Source organism: Pieris brassicae, chromosome 11 (genome assembly GCF_905147105.1).
Source record: "Pieris brassicae chromosome 11, ilPieBrab1.1, whole genome shotgun sequence".
Taxonomy (NCBI): domain Eukaryota; kingdom Metazoa; phylum Arthropoda; class Insecta; order Lepidoptera; family Pieridae; genus Pieris; species Pieris brassicae.
The window spans coordinates 4,093,600-4,117,796 of NC_059675.1; the positions used below are offsets into that span (position 1 = coordinate 4,093,600).

Consider the following 24,197-nt stretch of genomic DNA (forward strand, 5'->3'; position numbering starts at 1 on the left):
GGACCAAGGGGAAGAAGGAGAAGAGGACGCCCCAAAAAAATGATAGAAAAAATGCAAGCGGTAGCAGGAAGCGAATGGAGAAAGCCATAGACAGATTCAGTTGGATAAATCTGGAGGAGGCCTTTACCCGTGAAAGGGTAAAGGCCACTACTGAAGGTAGCTACGATATACGATAACATTATAAAAATAATGTATAAAATGTAAAAATAATCTAAGCTGTATATTTTTTTGCCATGATTGGAAATTAAACGGGCTTTATTATAATTATAGAAGCAATAACAAAAATTCTGAAATTCACAATGCAACAATATCGTATATTGTACAATATTCCGTGTTTTACTTCATATATCGAAATCGTTATGAAATATATGACGACATCGACTAGTGAATAATAAAATTGCTGGACTAGTTGATAGATACTCAGTTTTCTGTATCTCTTATTTGCTTCCTCATACCTAATTTACTAATTGGTATACATCGAGACTTATGCCGAAACAATAGTTTGCGAAATAAGCATCATTAAAGACGAGTCGTGGGCGTCCTATAGCCTTTAATAACGTTACTGCTTAGCAATAAAGGTCAGAATGCTGAGAGGACATTTACAACGTTCAAACAAATTCCTTTGCTGTCTCTGCAAACATTGACAGAAACGTTAAATGCCCTCGTTTGTTTAACTATTTTGGCCCGTATGTTTGTTGGAATAGAGTTGATTAAGGCGAACACGTGTTATTAACAATGCCCTCATTGCAAATTGTACCATGACGCGATCTTCCAAAATTACCTTTGTGTAGATGAATTCGTCCACCCATGGTTTTTTTTAAACGGGCGACTGTCTAACTGCTACGCGAATTCAGTTCCATTTTCCCATTAGCGTCACACATTTTCTTATGCGCGATTTTTTTGCCTTGCTCCAAATACTAAAGGATAAAATATAATACTTACGTATTAATTAAATCTGTCACATATTCTATTTCTTATTTTACATTTAATTTGCCAATTATGATTTATTTTAATTGCATAAGCTTAAACTATACATTATTAATTATGTAATAATCGAAATAAGTAACCCTTATTTATTAAAAATAAATCAGTTTAATTGCCCGTTTTAAGTAAAGTAATTATATCTCTTTTCATCATAGCGTACACACAATTGGATATTAAAAGACGGACGTAACTTAAATATTCAATGCAATTAGACTCATTTAGGTTTTATGAATAAGGATATACTTTCAATAGGAAGTGTATATTTCAATCTCTTAACCGCATATAACTCCCAGTAAGTTAATAGGAAAACATATAGAGCATAAAGTCAATCGGGGTCAAATGCAGGATTATAATGTTTATAATAATATATCAGGCGCCGCAGTTGGCTAGGACGATATGCATATTTGCACGCACACGGCCAATGTATGTCGATTGTATGCTAAGTGCCAGATTGCTGACATATGCCAAACATAATGATACAAACAGCTTACATCATCAATAATTCTGATATGGTAATAATAAAAAAGAAAAATCTTGTAAAAATAAAGAGTGCCAGAAAACTTAATATATATAAACAACATGTCGAACAGCTACAGATGAACAAGCTATACATAGAATTTTAAAAAGCATGTGTTGTATCACCTGCTATTATTACATATAATTTACAATTGAAATGGCAATCGAATAAAATATTAGGTCCTTACATATGAAATTGGCATATTTCGTACTGGCCACTTTAATTATGATGTTCTCCTCTTTGGTAAGGAATTCCAAATTCAAATTTGTACAGCTACTTACTGTATTTGTGCTTCGATGACCGTCATTCATTTGTTTTTTCTGTTTGCGTCACTCATTTTACAAAATGGAAAACTTAAAGTATCGCATTATTTACGAGTACGAGTTCCGCCGTGGCACTAGTGCTGCGGAAACGTCTCGAAGGGTGAATTATGTGTATGGCGGTCATGTTGCAAAAGAAAACACAGTTCGTTTTTGGTTCCAAAGTTTTTGTCCTCAAAATTTCGACCTGCAGCACAAGCCCCGTGGATGGCCTGAGACCCAAGTTGATAATGAAGTATTGAAGGCTATTGTGGAAGCGGATCCATCGCAAAGCACGTCCGAGTTAGCTGCAGGCTGCGGTGTTAGTGATAAAACTGTTTTAATTCACTTGAAGCAAATCGGGAAGATTAAAAAGCTTGAAAGGTGGGTACCTCACGAATTGACTGAAGCAAACCGGCAAACGCGCGTTGACTGCTGCGTTACATTACTGAACCGGCACAATAATGAAGGTATATTAAACCGAATCATTACCTGTGATGAAAAATGGATTCTTTACGATAATCGGAATCGCTCAGCGCACTGGTTGGATCCTGGCCAGCCAGCCAAATCCTGTCCCAAGCGAAAATTAACCCGAAAAAAGTTACTTGTAAGCGTTTGGTGAACTAGTGCCGGTTTTGTTCATTGCAGTTTTCTCAAATCTCGCCAAACTATTACGGCTGATGTCTATTGTCAGCAATTGCAAACCATGATGGAAAAGCTAGCGGCTAAACAACCTAGGCTGGTCAATCGCTCCACGCCACTGCTACTTTACGACAACGCTAGACCACACATTGCACAACAGACGGCTACCAAATTAGAAGAACTTCAATTGGAATGTCTAAGACATGCTCCGTACTCCCCGGACCTTGCTCCAACAGATTACCATTTTTTTCGAAATTTGGTCAACTTCTTGCAAGGGAAAAAATTTAACTCTGATGGGGCAGTCCAAATCGCCTTTACAGATTTTATTGATTCCCGTCCGACTGTTTTTTTTAGTAAAGGGATCAACGAACTACCTATGAGATGGCAAAAGTGCATAGAAAACAATGGTTCATACTTTGATTAATTAAATATATTATATTTAAAAACATTCGACTTTTTGTTCCTCCCATACAAAACGCCAATTTCATATGTAAGGACCTAATATTTGATATAACAAATCCATGTTATTTTTAATTTGACATTCAAAGGATGTTGAAGTATACAACAATATAGCTACAATCTCCATACGCATAAACAAGAACTCTGATGTTTAGAAAAAAAACTTGTGTAACAAAGGATTCTATATCTCGACGTAATGAGAAGTCAACAGATGGACAAATGCCAGATAAGATTTCACACAAAACAAACATCTGTTTTGAAACCATTTGAATGATAATACGGCACAGCCATTCCAAGTTGTCATGGTATTTAAAAACAAATATTAATGAAAATTAAAGTTAGAGCAAAGCTTTCGAATACTCAATAATAAAGACCTTTGTATAAATAACTGGCGCCCTAAGTTTACTTGCAAACTATAAACTCGGCTTTGAGCGCCTAAAAGTGTAAACAATTAATCGACATTTTAATTTTTTCTTTTACAAAAAGTTTAAACACATTAATTAATGAGCGGTAATCACTTGTAACTTACAAAGTTTTAAATTCATGCCCAGCTGTCACAGACGTTATCTGTGCACATGTTAATTGCTTTACTGTTGTTTAAACTTTACTAAGGTTCACAGAAACAATACTTACATTGTTTGGCGACTGTATTGACGTTTAGCTGGTTTTTCTTACGTAACTAGGGTAACAAAAATCGAGCATTTTAATAATAATACCGTAACTCACTATATGCGTTATGTTTCAGAGTTCACAACGACATGGGAGCGAGGTCCCGGGAGGTTATACTGCTCCTGGCAGTGTGCGCACTTGCTATCAGCGAGGCAGTCAACAAAACTACCAAGAAAGACGGAAAAGAAAAGGACTCCGACAACTTTCTCTTCCAGTATGAAGATTACGATGGTGGAGATGAACAGGAGGTCCTATTTAATGAAGACAGACCGTGCCCCAGAGATTGCATATGCACTGTATCCCAAGGTTATAGAATAGCGAAGTGCAATCGCTTGGAAGTTGGTACCCAGAAGTTTGGCGATGACATCACAGATCTCGTTATTGAAAATGCAGACCCAGAGTCACCTATCGTTTTGGGTGACTTTGTATTCAAAAAGTTGGGACTGCATCAAATCGCAACTGTCAAAATTGTGAACAGTACAATTGCCTCCGTCGGACCCAATGCATTCCACGGTCTTCATGAACTGTACGCAGTAAATCTGTCTAACAACAAACTAAAAGCTTTACACCATGAAACGTTTGCGACTAACAAGAAACTACTATTGTTGACGCTTTCTAACAATCCTCTTAAATTCCCTGAACCTGGTACACCGGAATACTTTTTAAATGCTTCTTCAGTTCAAGAACTTGACATCTCCTACTGCAACATGCAGTACATTACAGCCAATACGATCAAGAATATGCCAGGCCTAATGTATCTTAACCTCGCTGGAAACAACTTGGGAGATATGGAAGCTGATACATTTAAAAGTTTGCTCGACTTAGAAGAGTTAGACTTGAGCGACAATAGTATCAAATCTCTTCCTGAAGACATATTCTCTGAAAATACTGAGCTAGCAACGCTCCACATTCAACGTAATCCCATCGATTCTGTCTATGGACTTCAAATTTCAGACTTGCTAACATTGAACGCTGGTCAAACGAATATAAAATTTGTTGGTCCATCAATGTTTAACGGTATGACTTACATTGCTAACCTTAACCTGAGTGGAAATAATATTGAAAAAATCCACAACCAGGCATTCCACAAATTAGTTGAACTTAACTATCTCGACCTCTCATTTAACAATTTGGATTTCATTTCTAGTATACTTATCAAACAAAACATTGAATTAGATATATTCAAAATTTCAAACAATCCCAGATTAAAACACCTGCCAAAAGATGGTTTTCTATGCTCTGCAGAACAATTTAATATTTACCTATTTGAAGCAGCCAATTGCGGTCTTGATGAAATTTTTGATGACTCTTTGAAGACTTTTACGGCTTTATCTCAAATAAACCTTTCTGGAAACAACATCAAATCCATCAGTAACCAAGTCTTCTCACGATCACCAAAATTAGTCGAAATCAACCTCTCGTACAACCAACTCATGACTTTGGATGCTAAAGTTTTCGAAAAGAACAGGGAGTTAGGAAAACTGAATCTGCAAGGCAATCCGTTGAAAGTATTATCTGCCGAAGTATTTATTCATACACCTATGCTCACATGGTTGGATATGAGTCACGGTGAGCTGACAGCACTATGGAAGTCCGATAAGAACCATTCTACCAACCTTGGTAACTTGAGCTTCTTGAATGTTTCACACAATCGTATTTCTGAAATTAAACAAACAGATTTAGACGGCCTCAAGAAATTGCGTACTTTAGATATCAGTAACAATTTACTTGCATGTAGTCGGGAGTTTGAAAACCTTATGTCATGGCTGAGCGAGAAGAAGGTTTCTCCCAACGCAAATTCCGCCAGTATCGCCAACTTGGCTAAAGATAATAAAGACGACATTGAAACATATAGCTGGGAATTTCTCACCCAAAAAACTTGTGGAAGCAGTGATGTCATTGTTCATCCTATTGAGCCTCTTCCCGCAGCTGATGAAGAAATATGGGAAAGAATTGACAAAGATACAGTTGGTGATTTCGATTTAAAAGACACTCTTGATGACGGTAAAATCGCAGACGATACAAAACTCCGCTACGATAACGAAGCCGATGCTGATGAGGATGAAGATGACGCTGACGACGAAGAGGAAGAAGGTGATGAAGATGATGATTCCGAGGAGTATGACGATGATGACCAAAACTTGGACCTCAAAGTCAAACTTGTGGAAAAACCAGCTCAAAAGACTCAAGTTAAGTCTTCTACACATGCACCAAAAACTGAAGAGAGCCGACAGGATAAAATGAAAATTGACATCAAGCTGTTTGAAAACGATAACTTTTACGATGATTTGGAGCCTGAAGTATACGTGCACGAATCCGTTCAAGAGTCTGAACACAGCCGTTACGCATACTTGTGGCCTATTTTGATTGCAATTTTGAGTGCTTTACTGCTCCTTATCGTAATTGCGAAGGTCGTGATGGTTGTGTGTGGAAGAAGGAACAAACAAATCCGGTACAACAGTGCCATAATCGCCGCTATGAGTCACCAGGGGCGTACTAAGAAAGACTGCGGATTAGTGTACCAGCAGCTATCGGAGGACCTAACAGGCCCCGCAACACCCAAGTTGAACCGCTACGCTCCGTTACACAACGTGACAATAAACGCATCCGGCGTGCAGTCTTATGAGAGCAGTCCTTTCCACCACAGCAATATTGTGCCCGAAGCGGTGTGAGCACAAATGTTACACTACATTAATACTGTGTTAACTCTTAAATAAGCAGTAAGTGATAGATGAAGCGCTAGTAATCATTACTAACAAATTGAGCATTTCGATAGTGCCTTCAAATGATATTTTTCGAACAATTTTGAATAAAGTACCAAACTAGCGCTTTGTATTATTAAAATAACAAATCGAAGTCAAATTCAACAAATTAATTTAAGATATACATAATTATTATATATTATACAAATTAGTTGTTAGGATTATTTTATGTACTTAAATTTATTAAAAATTAAACACTAATCAACATGTCTTTATTTATTTTGAAAATAGCTCCATTAATTAATGACTACTTTTAGTAAATGTTAAAAATTATATTACATTCTTATAAAAATATACTATAATCTAACAGATGTTCTTTTACTTGATATAATTAATAAATAGTTAACGATTCTTCCAAAATGTGTTGCAAATCTTCTTTTGTTTGAGGCAAAGGAGTCAGTTTCAAGAGACGGTGCTGAAAAAACAATTTACTAGATATATTCCTTGAGACTGAAATTAGAAGTTATTTATATTCTCGACTGCTAGTCATTAAGCATGGAAAACTGGTTGATTACCAACATATAATTAAACTTATAATACAAAAAGTCAATAACATTAAATTATTTGATTTATAAGTCGATTTTTGGTAATGGTTAAAATTCAATATACGAAAGATCTAATTATAATTACAAAAGTTATTGTTTAGTAAATTAATGTTAATTAAATGGCACACTTTGATTAAATTAAGGCGATTGAGCTTTGAATCCTGAAACTTTTTTTAGGAAATCTAAAATATTCTTACATTGCTGAATTTACTTTATCCTACTATGAAACTACATTATTATGGTATTAAAGAGAAAATTAATTTCAATTCTGCAAATGTTGACTGCGAAAATATATTTTTAATCTGTATTCAAGAATAGATAAGCTAAATGATTATATATAAAGGTCGTATAAGTGTGATAATCACGGGAATATAAACACTATAATGTTCCTCATACATTACCTGTGGTAATGCTCCTTTGACTAGTTGTGGTATATCTTCAAGTGTATAACCAAGTCCAGACAGACCATTGTCAATCCTCATCATTTCCATGTATTTCAATATTGTGTCCGACAATATGTTCCCAGCATCTTTTTGCTTTTTGCCTGAGATATCTGTTCCTAGGAGATTGCAGGCCTCTAAATGTTTATCAGGGTCACTCTTAGCCGTGAATTGGAATACAGCTGGTGCCGTTACGACTACTGCAAGCCCGTGTGGAATTATTGGATCCTTTCTAAAAGATGCAATTTCCTGTTATCTAGAACATTCTGGTTTAGGAATATCTCGACTAGTTTCTAGGCTGGATCAGCACTACAATGACGTTCACGGTTTGTTCTCGGAGCGATTTCGGTCTGGTGAAATATTCTTCTTTGGATTAGTCCGGACCTTCGCTAATACGGATAGTATGAAGCACGAATTCTTTTTCATTTGGTACCGAACGAACCGTGAACGGCATAATAGTGTGGACAGCCTAATTCAGACATACGCTCCTTCATATATATACTCATAGCGTAATTTTGTACATACAACGTATGGCCCCAAAACAGTAAACCACTGCGCAAACTAGCTAAACTAAATTATAATTAAATATATTTATCATCGACCATAAAGACAATTTATGTCCCACAGTTACATCAATTTTAAATTTGAAAGTATTGACTTAAAAAAATATATATATTTTTTAATATGCCCATAGATGGCGCGCATTATATATTCGTTCCACTGAAACTAAGAGGCGATACTTTTTGGCCTTGGACTGAGCCTTGTACCATTGAAAGATTTAACACAATTATCATAGATAAATAATATTAAAAGGTTAACATATGAAATGTATAATGAAAATGTTTATAGCTGTAGCTGTAGTCATTTAGTTAAAAGAAGAAGGAAGTTTAAAAGAATTGTACTTACCCATAATCTTCGGGGACAAATTGTTTAACATTTCCTGCAATTGGATAAGCAAGCCCATGACACAAATGCACGCCTGCATTTCCGATGCCTACGCCAGCCATAGTGGCCGCTAAGTGCATACTAGATCGAGCCTCGATATCGTCCGCATTGTTTACAGAACGGGCGAAGTATTTGGCTAGACTCTGTAAAATTAGATATGATTTGAAATTGAGATGACCTACTGGTAAAATCTAAACATCCGGCCTATCAGGAGTCCAGTGACGAGTTGTCCAGTCCAAATTTGACGCAAATTGAATGAAACCACGTTATCCCAAATTGGGATTTTACATTACAATCTTGTAGGTGGTCAGCTTTCTGTGTCTCATTCATCTTCATTCTCATCATTAATTAGGGCATAGAAACTTTTGTTTTGAACTTTGAAAGCAGAACCAATGCGGAGATGCTTTTATGAAATAGTAATTTTTATTATTTGTCGAATTTAAGTTACTAGTGAGCAACTACGCTACTCAATAAGTGTCTTATAGTCTTTGTCCCTTTTCATCACAGAGTAGACACAATTTGACAGACATAAACAGAAAAATAGAATATCAGTTAAAAGCATACAATAATACCGAGTTAGTTGTTATGAATAAGGAAGTTTCGCCGTATTTATTTATGTGTTGAAATACTTTACTATTCGCTCACCTGTAAACAGAATCTTGACCACACATCAGATATAGGATTACTTCCTTGATAAACAGGTCTCAAAGCGGGATTGGTTGGCGCAGGACCTCGCTCTGAATATGGAATAGCCGTAAAACTCTCCAACGCATGACAGAAAATGTCAAATCCAGAATAAATTGCAACATTTTTTGGAACAGAGAGGGTGTGAAGAGGATCTATAAGGGCCAATAATGGTCTTAGAGCAGAATTTGCAATACCAGTTTTTGCCTGAATAGCCTCATAATCAAATATACTCATTCCTGTAGTTTCACTGCCTGTTCCACTTGTTGTTGGTACTGGAAATAATAGTAGGAAACTTTAAGATGTACAGTTTTCAAAACACTGAAAATCTGAGATATAATTTTTAAAATTAAGCCCAATAAACTCATTTGCCTCTCAAAAAATGTTAAAGAAATAGAAGCAGAAAGCTGTGGACAATAATGCCATGCTGTACAAGGGCAACAAACTGAATTTTAGCTGATCATTTACCTAATATTGCACTCATAGAATAACAAATACATACTGGCTATTAATGGCTTCAATTGTACAGTGACCTCTTTTCCTTTACCAATAGGTTGATTTACATAATCCAAGAATTCTGCCTCAGGATCAGAAGAATACAAGTTAGCTGCTTTACAAGTATCCATCACAGATCCACCTCCCACAGCTACAAAACTATCAAAATTGCCAGCCTTTGCAAAGTCTATGGCTGCTTTAAAGCTGGAATTTTAAATTTAAAAAAAAAATTATACTTTGTGTAGTTTGGGCCAGAAATTTCTGTATCTATTTCTTTATATTATTTTTCTTAATAGACAAGTAGGCATGCCGGTTTCCTAACAGTGTTTTCCTTCACTGTACAAGTGACTAATAATTACAGCAAAAAGTGCAATGCTGCTACATCAATAATTCAAATTCAATGCCATGGCTTCAGTTTAATTTATTTTAGAATGCCAGAAATTACTATGGTAAGTCTATTATAACTAGAATTAATTTTCTAATATTAGTAGAACTCTTAGAACTCTTTTTAATAGAAATAGCATTTTAGTATAATATAAAGATCTGCCTAATTCTAACCTAGAATCTGTTGGTTCCACCCTAACTCCATCATAAACTTTGTAATGAATTCCATATTTGGTGAGAGAATCAAGAACTGCTTTAGTCGGACTCAAAGATACAACATTAGGATCTGTCATTACACAAACATTTTGAGCTCCAAGATTTAACAAGTCCAAGCCAACCTCCTTTGTCACTCCCAGGCCATATCTGACAGTAGAACATTTTATCTAAAATATAAGTTATTATGAATTTAATTAAATCCATAATGATAAAAATTTATATTTGTGTTTCAATCAAGTAACATTCTAGTTCTGATATTACAAATTTCCATGTGCCTTAAGAAATTTGTATTGTTTAGGGAAGCTGATACACAATAATTGCATTTTATTTATTATAAAAAAAATTTTCAGTTAAGAACTTACTTCAAAAGCATAATCTTTGCTAGGAGTAGTGTTTGTTACTTGTATATTGCCTCTATGGCTATGAGCTGGACACTGGCAACTGTAAGTTATTAATACACTTTGTTAATTAATTTTAAAAGGAGCATCAAGCAAGTGAATTAAAACTTAAAGAAAATAACTTTGATCAAAATGTTTAAAGAAATAGTTAATAAAAAGTAATAATGTAAAACAACACATGAACAATGAAAGTTATAAGTTAATTTATATAAGTTCAACAAGTTACGCAGTTCTTTAAAAATGTATTTATGACGAAAAAGTAAATACATCATTATACTATATACTTACGCAGCAACATTAATTGTCCTCAGCAGATCAAAAACTCGTTTACGAGACATGTTTACCCATTAATTATAGGTCATTGTATAATGTAAAGCTAAAAAATATTATAACATGCATTGTAAATACTTTTGTTTCAAATTTATTATCAAATAAGTTATCAAGCGAAAAACAGATAAGAATTACGAACTACTGTAGATTGCTCCAGCGAAATACCTGTTGTTATCTATTTATTATGTCCATGTGTTAATTAATATTCACTAATAAATATAAATTCATATCATTATACTGTTTTTTTATTATTTTAATAGTAAAAAATTCAATAAACTTTATGTTTATTGAATATGTACTCTTAACATTTTTTTCACATTCAGGTTCCACAGAAACGACGTCTGTGTTCTGACTTCTGACACTGACCTACCACAGACTACTGAAGTACTGACTATTCATTATACGCTTAAATTCAAATAGCTTTGCAATCTTTTTGCTAATATATAATTTTTAAAATCAAATATTTAATAAATTTATTACAATTAGTTAAATCCGATAAACAATTAGGGAATTCCCTAAGAAGCTAGTTTCTGTTTTTTTAATTGTTAGAATATATATGAATGGGTTCAGCTTTAGTGGAACTTTGAGTAATATGTATAATAGCAACAAATTAAGCTGTACCCTTTATCATACATAAAATGATTTTATAACAGAACGTCATTTAAATGACTAACTTTTATCTAATGCTTTTGTCAGACTCCTAATTAACTTATAGATTGGCAGTTACTTTTTAACATTCTAAGCCAAAGTAAAAAAGGAGTTAAAACAACACTTGATAAGACATCAAAATGATGTAATTCATGCATTCTTATTCAGGAAATACACAATAGAAAAAGTCTTTAAACTACAAATACATTTAATATGCTACAAATTTTTGAATTAGAATAAAACATCTTAATAACTATAGCATCATTTGGTTACAAATTTAATAAGTATCATACTGACAGGCTAAAATGGCATTAAAATATTTCATCACAATAAAGTTTTTTATGCTAGGTACTCTGTAAAATAAATATAATTTACATGGTAAAACTTTACAGGAAGATATATTGATTTAAAAGATTAGACGAAACATAAATAAATTAGATAATTAAAAATGTTTTTTTATGACAGTGACAGTACACTCTCGTAGTCTGTTAAGAATAAAATTCAAGCTAACTTTGTTAGTTTTCACTGATATTCTTAGAGTCCAAGTTTAACTCTCATAAACATTAAAAAATACTATTAAAGGAATAAAATAAATTATTTTATTGGATATTAATAAAACATTTTTGAATAAAACCCAGGATTGTGATTAAAATAATATTTACAATGGTTATATTCAATTCTATATTTGTAGGAGTCAAAGGACAAACCATTATTAATTGATTGTTATATTGAATAATACTAAATTATGGCAACAAACTTTAACTTAGGTAACTTTACACAAAGCTGGAATTACTTACAGCTATAGGAGCTTAAATTACAATGAAATTTATTGGGAATGTGTATATAGGTAATATATAATTTAAATGTATGGTCAAAGGTGCAAATTAGAATAATACGGATAGAATAAAAACTAACGAAATTGATTGGTTTTCATAATTATTTTCAAATCCTTGAAACATTAACAACCGATACTTCAATCGTTAAAATATTTGACTAAATATTTTTTTAAACTAAAGGTAAAACAATTTTAATAAATAATCAACGATTGAACAATCGGTCACATGTAATAAAATTTCACATTCATAACAATTATTATCAAAGTTAGTAAAAATGTTAGAAGTAAGCCGTAAGTTATCATATTATTTGAGACCAATTGCAAAGTCCACAGTGTTCATAGATGGCGCTGAGATTACAAAACTGTCTAGGGGCTAACATTAAATGCATCAAAAGAAAATAAATCTATAAAAACTTCCAAACATTTTAGAATGTATGTTACGCCTACGCAAAAACTAGGTTAAAGAACGCTCAATAGTGGAACTTCAGACATCGGATGAAATTTAGTCATTTCTACTTCAACCCTAGATGATAAATTACATCTCACTAGTTCACTTGGATGACAGAAATGGGATCAATAGAAAATAGGAAAAACAATTTGTCGTCTATGACTTGTAGTTCTAATCAACAATAACAATTATTGATTTAGGTTGTTGTGTAATAATCAAATGGATTTCCAAGTTTTTTTAACAAAGTTGGCCCATATCCCAAAATTGAAGAATACTATAATTTTACGGATTTTCGTAAATACGTGTTTTCCCGTATATATTTATGTCCCGTATATTTATACGTGATGATTTTGTGGTTATAATTAGCTTAATTCTTACGTAACTTACGGCTTAGAACATATACATAGATTTCTATAGACAACATGTAGCAACAATCTATATGATTCTACGAGAAACATCTACAACAAACTGGTCACTGGTCCAATAGATTTATAATTATTTACATTTCTGAAATATTTGGCAAATCACTATGAGCTCGAGTATAAACAAAGATAAGCAAATTAATTTTTAGGCCGATTTTCACGGACTTTTCACCATCAGTTTCTCAAAGGATAACAGGATGTTAAACAGCCAACTTAGGACTTCATTTACTTTTTTAAGAGATCAAATAACTTATATTTATTGTACAAAATGACAAAAAAACACTTTTATTCAGAATTTCTACTTTTCAGCCAAACAACGTTTTTTTTTGAGCAAAAGTACTATAACTATAAGTGAAAAATCTTAATGGCACTACATTTAATATATGCGATTGTATGTTTTTTCACGCCTTTGAGAAAAACGGCAAGCGTTTTAATATGATTTAATACAATTATTAATAGAAAGTATAAAAGAAATTGTGCGTTGCAATTGGATCGGAATTTAATTAATAGTTGATAGACGCACAAGGAATCAAAAATAGATTAATTCCTTTAGTAGTATATACACGAAAAAGCCTAAATATATAACGAACAAAATTTTAACACAAAACAGATTATAACTGTCTTTTCATGCTCAAACTAGAAAATACACTTTTACCATTTTATGTTTTTTTTAATCCGTTCGCAATAATTAAGAAATAAATTTCGTCCCAGTTATAGATACACACATCTATAATTAATTTAAGTTTTTAACTTTAAAAATTTATATAAATTATGCATTATAACCTTAATTATTGGAATTTTACTTTTTAACTCCAGTAATAATCCTCTTCAGCCAGTTTACGCATTTTATTTCGGTAAAAGTGTATTATAAAAACACCAAAACAGTGACTGCATTGTCAATATATTATATGAAGTTGTCAATAAATAAAACCCGCAAAGGGACGGAGTGTTTGTTGGCACTTACAATATTGGTGTTATAAATTCGTAGCAGTTTAGAAATTCTGACGCAACTGTTGAACCTATATCTATCTCTTTTCTTCGCAATTACGAAGAACGAGATAGCAGTATGTTTACATTTTTCTCGAGTTTCCGAGCGTTATGAAATGCTTGACAATGTATATTAATGTTGAAATACGAGACCATGTTGATACTGTATAAATACTCATACGTCGTTCACAAGAATTAGGTTTTTTCTTCAGTATGAAGTCTTTGTTAAGATAAGGCATATTGCCTTTTTAAACATACAACAACATAATATCGTTTGTATTAAGCTTCTCTCTAATATAATGCTTTAAGCTCTTGTGAATGTATTAAATTCTTTAAACTGTGTTGCATCAATTGTAATTAAATACTCATATATGAATGTTAATTTCCAAAGTACATAATGTATTGAATACAAAATACTATATGTAAATAAGCTCATAGCCGTCAAATAAATGCCGAAAGCTTTAGGCCCATATAGAGTTCAGTATATAAGGAAATTCTCAATAGATAGCTTGAGCTAAAGTATTACGAAATCTCATACTTGGCGTTTCGAAGACAACATCTACCACCTTCATAACCGTATAAGCGTACTGCTTTGTCTCTATCGAACAAGCAAGTTATGTATTTGAAAGAATGAGACAAACAGTTACAAATTATGAATAGCCTAATCTAGAAGAGACCAATTTTTTCTACTCTGGACTTAACTCGCATCTGTTGGAAATTAAATAAAATGATAAGTCCGATAACCAAACGTTGGTGTTACGTTTTAGCTGAACTGTTGCAACTATATCCGTCTCCGTCTCACTAATCTGGTAGCATGTGTACGAAAGAGACGGGAAACATTCCCCTTCGATTAGTTCCTTCTACCTGGCCTTCCATCCAGTTGTCGTCTTCTGTTCTCTCGTTGATAACCACAATTACTTCGCCTTCGCGGAAGGATAACTCGTCCTCGTTGTCAGCGGAACAGTCATACAGAGCCCTACATCGTCTTGTACAGCCCATCTATAAAAAAATCCGTTATTTAAACAAAATACTCATGAAATATCACATCAACGTCGAACACAAAAAATTTTATTTTTATATATTTAAATTTAAAACAATATTATATTTTTACATTTACGCCTTTTTTCACAAAGACCACGAAAGATCTCCACTTGATACGGGCCTGACATACCATTTTTACATATACATACATACACATTACATTTTACATAGATCACGTGAAACATCGACACATTTGTGTTAAAATTTACATAATAGTTCAAAATATAAAATTAATAATTTAATTTTTACTAAACCGATTGATTTGCTACATGAAGTTGAACTTGTAACACCGGCATAATTTGTAGTACGTATTTTTTTGACATTTTCTTTGACTTTGTCAATAGAAATATTAAAGGTAATATGAGATATTTATAAAATACCATTGTTATAGAAGCCGACGGTGACCTCGAATGAACACTGGAGGTGTCAGAAATATCAAGTGAACGACTGTCACTCCGCCGCGATCTCTCCCTGGAACGCGAACTGTCACACGACAGCGCTGACTGAAGACGACTATCGTCTAAACCGTCCGATATATCGCACAGCTCCAGCGACGAATCTTGACTAGAACATTCCTGAAAATGTATGAAACACGCGTTATAGACCATAAGAAATAATTTAAGTAAGTGTATTAAACGTCCAGACACAAGTCAAAATTATTGTGTCACTTGTCAAGTTCCGAATAACGATTCTTTTTGATTAATACAACTTTAGTATAGTTTAGTATTTCTGTGTTAATAGAATTCTCAACAAGAACAATTATAAATATCAATATAAATTCACTGCATTTTTACGTTAACTTCATTAAACTATTAATTTTATTGACCTTTGTGTCTGGACGCAAGCCAGAGATATGCTATGCTATGTACCTTCTAAGCACGTTTTCTAATATAAAATACATTTTGGGAAAGCGACGAAGTTTGTGATGTTTTATTCACTTAAAAACATGCAATATATCGTGTTAGTATAAAATCCACAAAATCTTCATTATTTACACGGTGACATTAATACCCTACAATTGGAGATCTATTGTTAAAATATATATTCATAAACGTACTATATTAGTAAGAATATATATTATTTATTGACGTTTTTCACATTTATATCCTTTAGGAATTATTTTTAAAATTACTAGAATAACAAAAACCGCGTTCAATTGTTTGAAGATTGTACGTTTATGAATAAGTTCGTGTTTCTACTCTTGGAAACTAAGGTTTTAACTACATTTCTATACATGCAGTAAATAAACAACGCATTGAAGCGTCCTTTTGAAGATTATATTTACGTTACTGTCAAAAGTCTACAAGTAAAAACACATCCTATTTTAATGGCGAATTCTAAATCGTAGCTTTAATTAATTGGAAAACGTTCAAGGGTTTAAATTTTGTACGATCATGATTTTTTTTAAATCAAACGCGTACGGTTGCACGCGTTACGCGTATATCACAATCATAATTGTTAGTACTCAGTTGGAGAGCTGTTTATTTTTTATAATATCCATAATTCCTGGAGCTCTGGAGCAGACATATCTCTACGTACTTAGTTTCATTAATAATTTTTATTATTTAAAGTAACAGATCTTCTTTTATTTTGTTAACGCTCATCGGTAGCAGAAGGTAGTGGTCAGAAATCAGAACATATATTCATACACTATATATAATAATTATCCTTGTGGTCTTTTGACAGCATTAAATTCGAAAAAAACAAATATCGGGGGTGAAATTAAAACGGGAAAAGCGATTAATTACACTAAAGCTCTCTCGTCTTTACCCTTTTCAGTTTCGTTTTGTCAGCCTTTTCCGGTTGCAATCTATTTTTCTTCTGAAGAAAAAACAAATATATTCTATACTCTTTTCTTGTCGTGTCTTGTATGTTGATATCACTACGATCTAATTTTTTGAAATAAACGCAATAGAAGATCTATGAAATGAGATTAAATGTATGTCTCTGATGCGAATTTTTACCTAAAAGGTATGTATTTTAGAAATGTTTTGTGCAATTCATGTTCATTCACTTTTAAATTTATTTAATGCACGAGATTATTGTGTAACAATATTATATAGTTAAGTAACGTATAGTTCCTACGTTTGTATTCAAAGTACGAAAGTCTCGTGTAAGTGCTCGATGTTAACGAACGAAAGAAAGTTTACATAGCCAAAATACTAAAGGAACTATGACATATGCGCAAAGCACTCTGTGGTATGTACAGATCCTGACATCATTCTTAATAAAAAATAATACTTTTTCATTACCAAAGATAAATATAATAAAAAAATAAAAAATGTGTTTATTCATTTTAAGTACATATGTATCACAACGTGTAAGATTACGTAGTACGATTATGTGTAGATACCCAAAACGACAGCCCCGTTTTTGTCAACATATTGATGCTTTAATTAGAACCAATAATTTATTCACATCTATTATAAAAGTGTAATTTTTTTCTTACTACACGATCAAATACAGAATACAGGATCAAAATTAACGTCGTTCAGTACTAAAATTTCCTATTGTTGTTATTATTTCTTTTGCTATAGAATTTTTTATTTTATGTTCATGCCTACAACTTTCCCACAATATAAACAAAGTATGAAAAGAGTTTTAGAATCCTTAAATAAAGTTTAGATTAATTAGGCGATTATAAATTACCTTTCTAGGCGGCGGCGTAGGTTCGTCTGTGTGTGCCCCATTATGCATGGAATGTGAGGGTGGCGGTGTAGGAGGCGGCTGTTGAGGCCGATATTTCACTGTTCCACCTAAAATATGTAGTGTTTATTTATGATTAACAGTTCATAATAAAACCTCCCTATACTTCTTCGGCTTCTCTACCCGAATGTACCAGAAGTATACGTACAGTCAATGTGTTATAATGACATTGAAGTGACTACTCATATTTGATCGTAAAAACTGATAGTGGTAACTGCCGATGACGTTGTACCCAATACAATAGAATTCAGCCGCAACCTTTGATTTTCGTCAATATAATCGGTATGTACGAAACGATGTCGTCGTAAACGGTGTTGACTGTACTGTCTTTCTAAGCAATACACCTCAAAGAGTTTTTATGTGACTCTTGGACTATTTGAAGAATGTACAAAAAAGAAATATGACTTATTATACTGACAGCTTTGTTTACTTATACTGACAAGAGGGGGGGATAAATTGCATTAAATCTGTATAGTGTAATTACGTCATACTTCAACAGCCCCTTTGGCAGTAAATATCTAGTATTCAATTCCTGTGCCTTTATTATCTTATATTGTATAGTATCTTCTGAAGAGAATGTTGAAAATATCATGAACACTGTATTAGTATTGTAACGGAAATGGTGAATATTTCTCTTCTTCATATAAATTATCTATAAAGTGCATTGTTATATGAACTGGCATTTTTAGCATATATTGGTAAAATATATACGGCACTAATAGGGCAATCAAAGTGTTGTATTCAGCGAGCGACTCTCGTCCCTGAGGTCCTAGATTCGATCCCCGGCCGTGCATCTGTATACGTCATCTGTCGCTCATATGTAGAACACCGAGAGTAATCGTGAGGAAACCGGTATGTCTCAAATAAAAAATCGATGTCATGTGTCAAACAGAAAGTTGGTTTACTTGTCTATGAAATAAAAAAAATCGCCCATATAGATTGTAGCGCCATTGGATTATTATTATTAAGCTTAATATAAAAAAGAATGAAATGAATACTCACTATGTATAGATCTAGAGTCGGAAGGCGAGGGGGAGGGTGTCGAGCGATGATGGGGGTGGGGGTGAGGTAGCGATACGGCTGGTGGTAGGGGTGCCACACGCTTCTTTAAGCTGTTTAAATTATCTGTAAGGAACAATATACTTCAAGTATATTTCATTCACCCGAATGCTATCAACAGTCGTCGACTGCGAAGTAATTAGCGTTTATATTTCAATTGTTTCATTTTATTACGCAAAGAATATTTTTCATACTTACAAACATTTGGTTTCCGTGGTAACGTGGTAGGCGTAGGGGGATGCTGAAGCGAGTCGCAAGTCGACGAGCGCGATCTGAGCACGGGGGACTCCCCTCCCCCTCCGCCACCCGCGTACGAAGGCGGACGAGACCGCGGACATTTCTTTTCTGGAGTCACGCTTCCATTTTGCTATGGAAATAATAATAAACCCTTCTTAGTATTGTCTTTTGTTAACATAGCTTTTACACATTGAAAGAAAACACTTTTTTACCGCATTGAGGCTATGTAATATTATAAACTTATAATTTACATAATTTTAACCAAATTTCGACAGATTCTTTTCAGGTACGCGAAGCCATTGAAATAAAAAACACCCCAATTTCAATAGAGAAGACGGCCTAAAATTATCAAACACCTGGGATCCAATAATATCCAAATTAAAACCCCAAGACAAACAATCCGCGAAAATAGAGGACACCGTGAGTCATTTCTGCGAAAACCCGTCAGCTTTTAGTCGATACCAACTCCGGGGAAATAAATACAGATAGCACAACTCTCTCTACAGCTGTGATATTTTTGACATTCAACACCTTTTGTCTTCAGTCACCGTGACCACGCACGCTGTAAAGCACGCGAAACGTGGAAAAATTTTAAATTTAAAATTATGTAATTAGCTTCAATTCGGGTAAAAAGTGTTTTATTTCAATAAAGCCTTCTTATTATTATTAAAACTATGGGATGAATTTTGATTGAGTTTAATATTAAAAATTACCCTAATAGGCTGTCAACGCACTCGCGAGCTTTCTGGCAGAGACTGTGGCCGGCGGTTTCACTTGACATCAGCTGAGACTCCAGCTCAATATCCCGAGTTATAAAACCAATTACAATAAATTCTTGGAAGCGAATGCTTGATAATGTTTATCATCAAATTAAGTTGTAAGTTTAAGTAATGTTTCTTAAAAAATAAGTTAAAAATCATGTGTGTGTATATATATATATATATATATATATATATATATATATATATACACACATCCTTTCGTAGATATCTTCACTTTCACATAATACAGCCGAATTAGGTATTACTTAGTTGAAATTTAATTTTTTTTTCTTTCGTAAATATTTCAACCTTTTTGTATATATTATGTATACCATCTATATCTTTAGTGTAATTAAAAATAAATAACGAGATTAATATGACTGGTTTATGTATATCATACAATATTACTTACCCGTTCGTCAATCACTGTATCATCATCTGAGAAGTCTGTCGAGCCTTCATCGTGTGATAAGTTCCAATCAATATTTATATTTTCAAATATACTCTTTTCTCTTTTATCAACACTCTCCAACTGAAAAATAACATAATAACAAGTTAATAATACTTTTAAAAAAATATTATTATTATAATTCAATCAGCGGCTTATGAAAGCCGTCTAGCATTTTACCCCAAGTTTTATAAAAATACAATCTTAGAAAACATTATTCATGTCCGATGTAGCATAGACTGAAATTCTAAAATTGTTTTAGTGATGAATGGTACACATATAGCACGAATCATAAACATAATCCCTGAGTTCGAAGGGTTCTACCGGCTGTGGACCAATGGACTTTGTCTATATAGATATATATATATATATATATTTTATTTTTTTAATTTTCGGACAAACATTTTTTGCACTTTTATAACTAAAAAAATATATATTATTTTAGTATCCTGGTCAAAATAAGATTTCGTATATGAAAAGTGTACATAAAGTAATGACAGGTAATATATATTTATAATTTAACATATATAAAAATATATGTTGTTGACGATCGTATACTAGGATGCCTTTCCGGAATGACTTTTCCTGCATTTATAGTGATTCAATTTCAAATTTACCACTTTTTTAAATTGTATTGTTCCATCTACACACAAAACAGGTCAGTTACAGTATTTTATTACTTTTCTTTTCTCATTTATGTCAATATTTAAGGCATTAAATTGCTAGCATAGCTTTTTCTGCAACTTGGTGATTTTGAGACATATACGCACGCCATATTGCACCGGCATGCCTTATACTGAAAACGACGGCGTGCGTCAGGCACAGAAGGCTGATCACCTACATGCCTATTAGAAAAAAACAAATGATCACAAAATAGACACAGAAATCTGCCGCCAAGGTCAAGTGCTGAAGCGCCATTGGTTTATACATAAAAATAAATATATAAAATAAAATCTTACCAATTCCAGGCATGCCATATGTCCCAACTGTCTCGCGACCTGCAATGGCGTCCGTCCATTTCCATCCCTCACAGAAATATCGGCTCCAGCTTTTAGCAGGAGTTTCATCGGTTCTGTCCTATCTATCGCCGCGCACAGGTGCAAAGCCGTCATACCAGAGGCCGTGGCCTTATCCAAGAGCTGGGACCCTCCGTTTTGGACTAGAAAATCTACTATATGTAAGCAGGACCCGTCACCCAGTTCGCGAGATATTGCTAGGTGTAGAGCTGTTTCACCGCAGTCCTGAAATATTGTAGGTATGATATGATATGTATTCTAAATTGTCAATTAATGACATAAATTCCAGACAAATTTTGTGAAATTCATGAATACATTTTCTATATATTTTGCAACTACCTTCAAATCTCTAGGTTTTCTATACAAAGCTGTTCCATATAGAAATCTGTCACTCGGCATTTCTAATATTTTATTTGAAAGCATTTATCAGCAATCACTCTCAAAAATTAATTTTAATAATTAGGTACAGCAACTTAAATATCATTCAGCTAAGAATATTGTATGTCAATTTATTAGCTATACCTAAGGGAGCGTTCAAGTATTACGTCACGTAATTTAGATTCTTGAGATCTCCCCCCCCCCCCACCCCGATGTAACGCGCCGTAACGTTTCGTGACCACCCCCAGTAACTTTATAGCTAAAACTTACCATTATGTGGTGTAAAAAAACTGGAAAATAATACTAACAATAACGCGTAATTCAATCCCCGCCCCGCATTATAACGTTTTATTATATATGTAAATCTTCTGTGCGTGTGTTTGTAATTAAACGCCTCCTAAACAGCTAAATCGATTTTTATGAATTTTGTGTGGGTTGAAGAATGATTTTATTTACAATTAGACAACTTCTTCGGTTTGAAATTTTCGTATTTAAAACGTGTAAAGGACAACGTTCGTCGGTAGTTTTACATATAGTATAAAATATTGATTTCATTCTAGCAATTTATATAGGCGAATTGCCTCAACATATTAATAGAACATACCGAACTTGGCAATGTGGCAGCCAAATCAGCACCTTCCGCATACGCCTGCAAAAGATTCTGCAGGTGTCCATTGTTAACCGCGTGTTCAACCTCCGACAACCTCTCAGCTTCATCCCTACACGTCCGTGCCGCCCACGCACGATAAACATATTTCTCCCGAATGAACCTTAACCTTTCATCCCTGGAAAATGTCAATAATTGCGTCATCAACTGTTCCCAATTAAGTACCGTTATAAGAACTTAGTTATTTCTGTAGGCTTCTTCCTTAATTTGTAATTTATTTATTTATGTACACTTCGTTACACTACGATATAAAAAGAAAAAAATAACATAACTAAATCAAATGGCATCCACTGTGAGTAAAGAAAAAATAAAAATGTATTTAATTACATAAGTTACGCAAGTAGTGCAAAAATACATGTTAACTAAACTAAAAAGATGATACATTAAAAATAGAAAGTAAAAAGACATATAAATCAGGATAATTTAAGATAAATTTCAGGTCAGTAGTTAGTGAGAAAGTTAGGGATACGATGTGGACAGGTAATGTTTGTACAGAAGAAATTTAAAGGATGATAGAGAAGGAGCAAAGCGAATAGGGACGGGAAGTGAATTCCATAGTCTAACTGCAGAGACCTTAAAGGAATCGCCAAGAAAGGAGGAGTGAGGAGTAATGACGGGCTTAATAAATGTATGACCGGAACGCTTAAGATTTCTACGGAAATTTTATCAAACACTAGTTATGATTGGTTTTATAGCCGTAGAATGGACGTAAGGTCAAACACTAGTTAGGATTGGGAAACAAAACGTTTACGTAAGAAAATTATAACTTTAATATTTTACTATTGTCTGTTTTCTGTAGGCAAAAAAAAATGCAAATTCAACTTACATTGTACTACCAGGTTTTAATTTCAGCCTCTCGTCCAGCGTGTTCTCCATGACGTCATTGAAAGTCTGATTGCCCATGTGCCGTGCGAGGAGTAACTGTGACGTGCTAAGCCGGTCCAAGGTCAAAGATTGTATCCGTGAGATGTGTACACCGAGTTCCCGGTGGCTTCCAGAACATTCTATACACACTATTATACCGAAGTTTGTTGACAACCAAGTCGGATCTGGAATTAATTGAAATACATATTAAACACGTATTTTCTATATATCTTCTGATGAATTCATGAAAAATTATTTCGATAACATCTGTAAACATAAAATTTGTAAGTTACATATAAACAAATAAAATGCATACAAAAACCTACGAAATATAGTGCTTGTAATATTTGTAACACATTTATATATAATTAACGATTACACTTGAATAATCAGTGTATATAACCAAATCTTCAATTATACAAGAAATGATATTACAACTAACTAGGTTGTAACTACCTTGTTGTTTGAATCTTAAAATTAAAGGATTACAACAGAAATAACCATCATGTAAGGGCCCGTTTGTTTCCTTAACGTTAAAGGCGAACTCGTCTTAAACAACTCGAGAAACAGGCTGTCACAACGATCTATGAACAAAAAACCCAACCTATTTACCTAGTGTTGCATGCACAATGCATAATGTTACGCAACGATGACTACTCAATGAAAACAATACACTTGCACTTTTTACCCGTTTACCGACACTTGCACTTAATTGTTCGGTTTATACGATACTGTCATATATTTATAGAAGTTTTTACTTTGTGCTGTCAAACGCTGTCAACATTTTCTTCTTCCTCGTAGTTTTTATTCATGCCTGTATCTTTAGAATGTCTCAGGACATGTTGAAACCCATAATTGTCTTAATTTGGTCATACCAATGGGAAGGCGACCCCGACTTCTCCTACCATTAC

The 24,197-nt window shown here is 33.5% G+C and overlaps 3 protein-coding genes across 6 annotated transcripts in view; 1 reads left to right on the plus strand and 2 right to left on the minus strand.

The window, feature by feature from the left end:
• Positions 1-6,468, plus strand: part of LOC123715907 (protein artichoke) — a 30,315-nt gene extending 23,847 nt beyond the window's left edge. Inside the window, exon 3 of the mRNA XM_045671271.1 lies at positions 3,647-6,468. Coding sequence (XP_045527227.1) covers positions 3,660-6,242 — 2,583 coding nt within the window. The 5' untranslated portion in view covers positions 3,647-3,659 and the 3' untranslated portion in view covers positions 6,243-6,468. The remainder of the gene's footprint in view (positions 1-3,646) is intronic.
• A 65-nt stretch (positions 6,469-6,533) lies between these two features.
• LOC123715908 (probable hydroxyacid-oxoacid transhydrogenase, mitochondrial) lies at positions 6,534-11,132 on the minus strand. Of its 2 annotated transcripts, none has more exons than XM_045671272.1 (9): positions 10,935-11,132; positions 10,728-10,815; positions 10,404-10,482; positions 10,000-10,208; positions 9,449-9,645; positions 8,908-9,221; positions 8,224-8,405; positions 7,279-7,549; positions 6,534-6,747 (listed from the first exon to the last, which is right to left on the minus strand). In XM_045671272.1, the coding sequence occupies exons 2-9, from the start codon at positions 10,775-10,777 to the stop codon at positions 6,664-6,666; spliced, it is 1,386 nt and encodes a 461-aa protein (XP_045527228.1). In that variant the 5' UTR covers positions 10,778-10,815; positions 10,935-11,132; the 3' UTR covers positions 6,534-6,663. The 2 variants fall into 2 exon arrangements, with proteins under 2 accessions (XP_045527228.1, XP_045527229.1); XM_045671273.1 differs by having other exon boundaries at positions 10,909-11,132.
• Positions 11,133-11,693: 561 nt separating this feature from the next.
• LOC123716082 (arfGAP with SH3 domain, ANK repeat and PH domain-containing protein) overlaps positions 11,694-24,197 on the minus strand; it is a 43,041-nt gene continuing 30,537 nt past the window's right edge. For 2 of the 3 annotated variants that reach the window (XM_045671624.1, XM_045671622.1), the window contains 10 exons: positions 23,249-23,471; positions 22,360-22,540; positions 21,321-21,602; positions 20,326-20,445; positions 19,114-19,282; positions 18,859-18,981; positions 17,800-17,906; positions 16,921-16,971; positions 15,531-15,725; positions 11,694-15,108 (listed from right to left, as the gene is read on the minus strand). In XM_045671624.1, coding sequence (XP_045527580.1) covers positions 14,911-15,108; positions 15,531-15,725; positions 16,921-16,971; positions 17,800-17,906; positions 18,859-18,981; positions 19,114-19,282; positions 20,326-20,445; positions 21,321-21,602; positions 22,360-22,540; positions 23,249-23,471 — 1,649 coding nt within the window. In that variant the 3' untranslated portion in view covers positions 11,694-14,910. The remainder of the gene's footprint in view (positions 15,109-15,530; positions 15,726-16,920; positions 16,972-17,799; positions 17,907-18,858; positions 18,982-19,113; positions 19,283-20,325; positions 20,446-21,320; positions 21,603-22,359; positions 22,541-23,248; positions 23,472-24,197) is intronic. The other variant, XM_045671623.1, reaches the window with a different exon arrangement.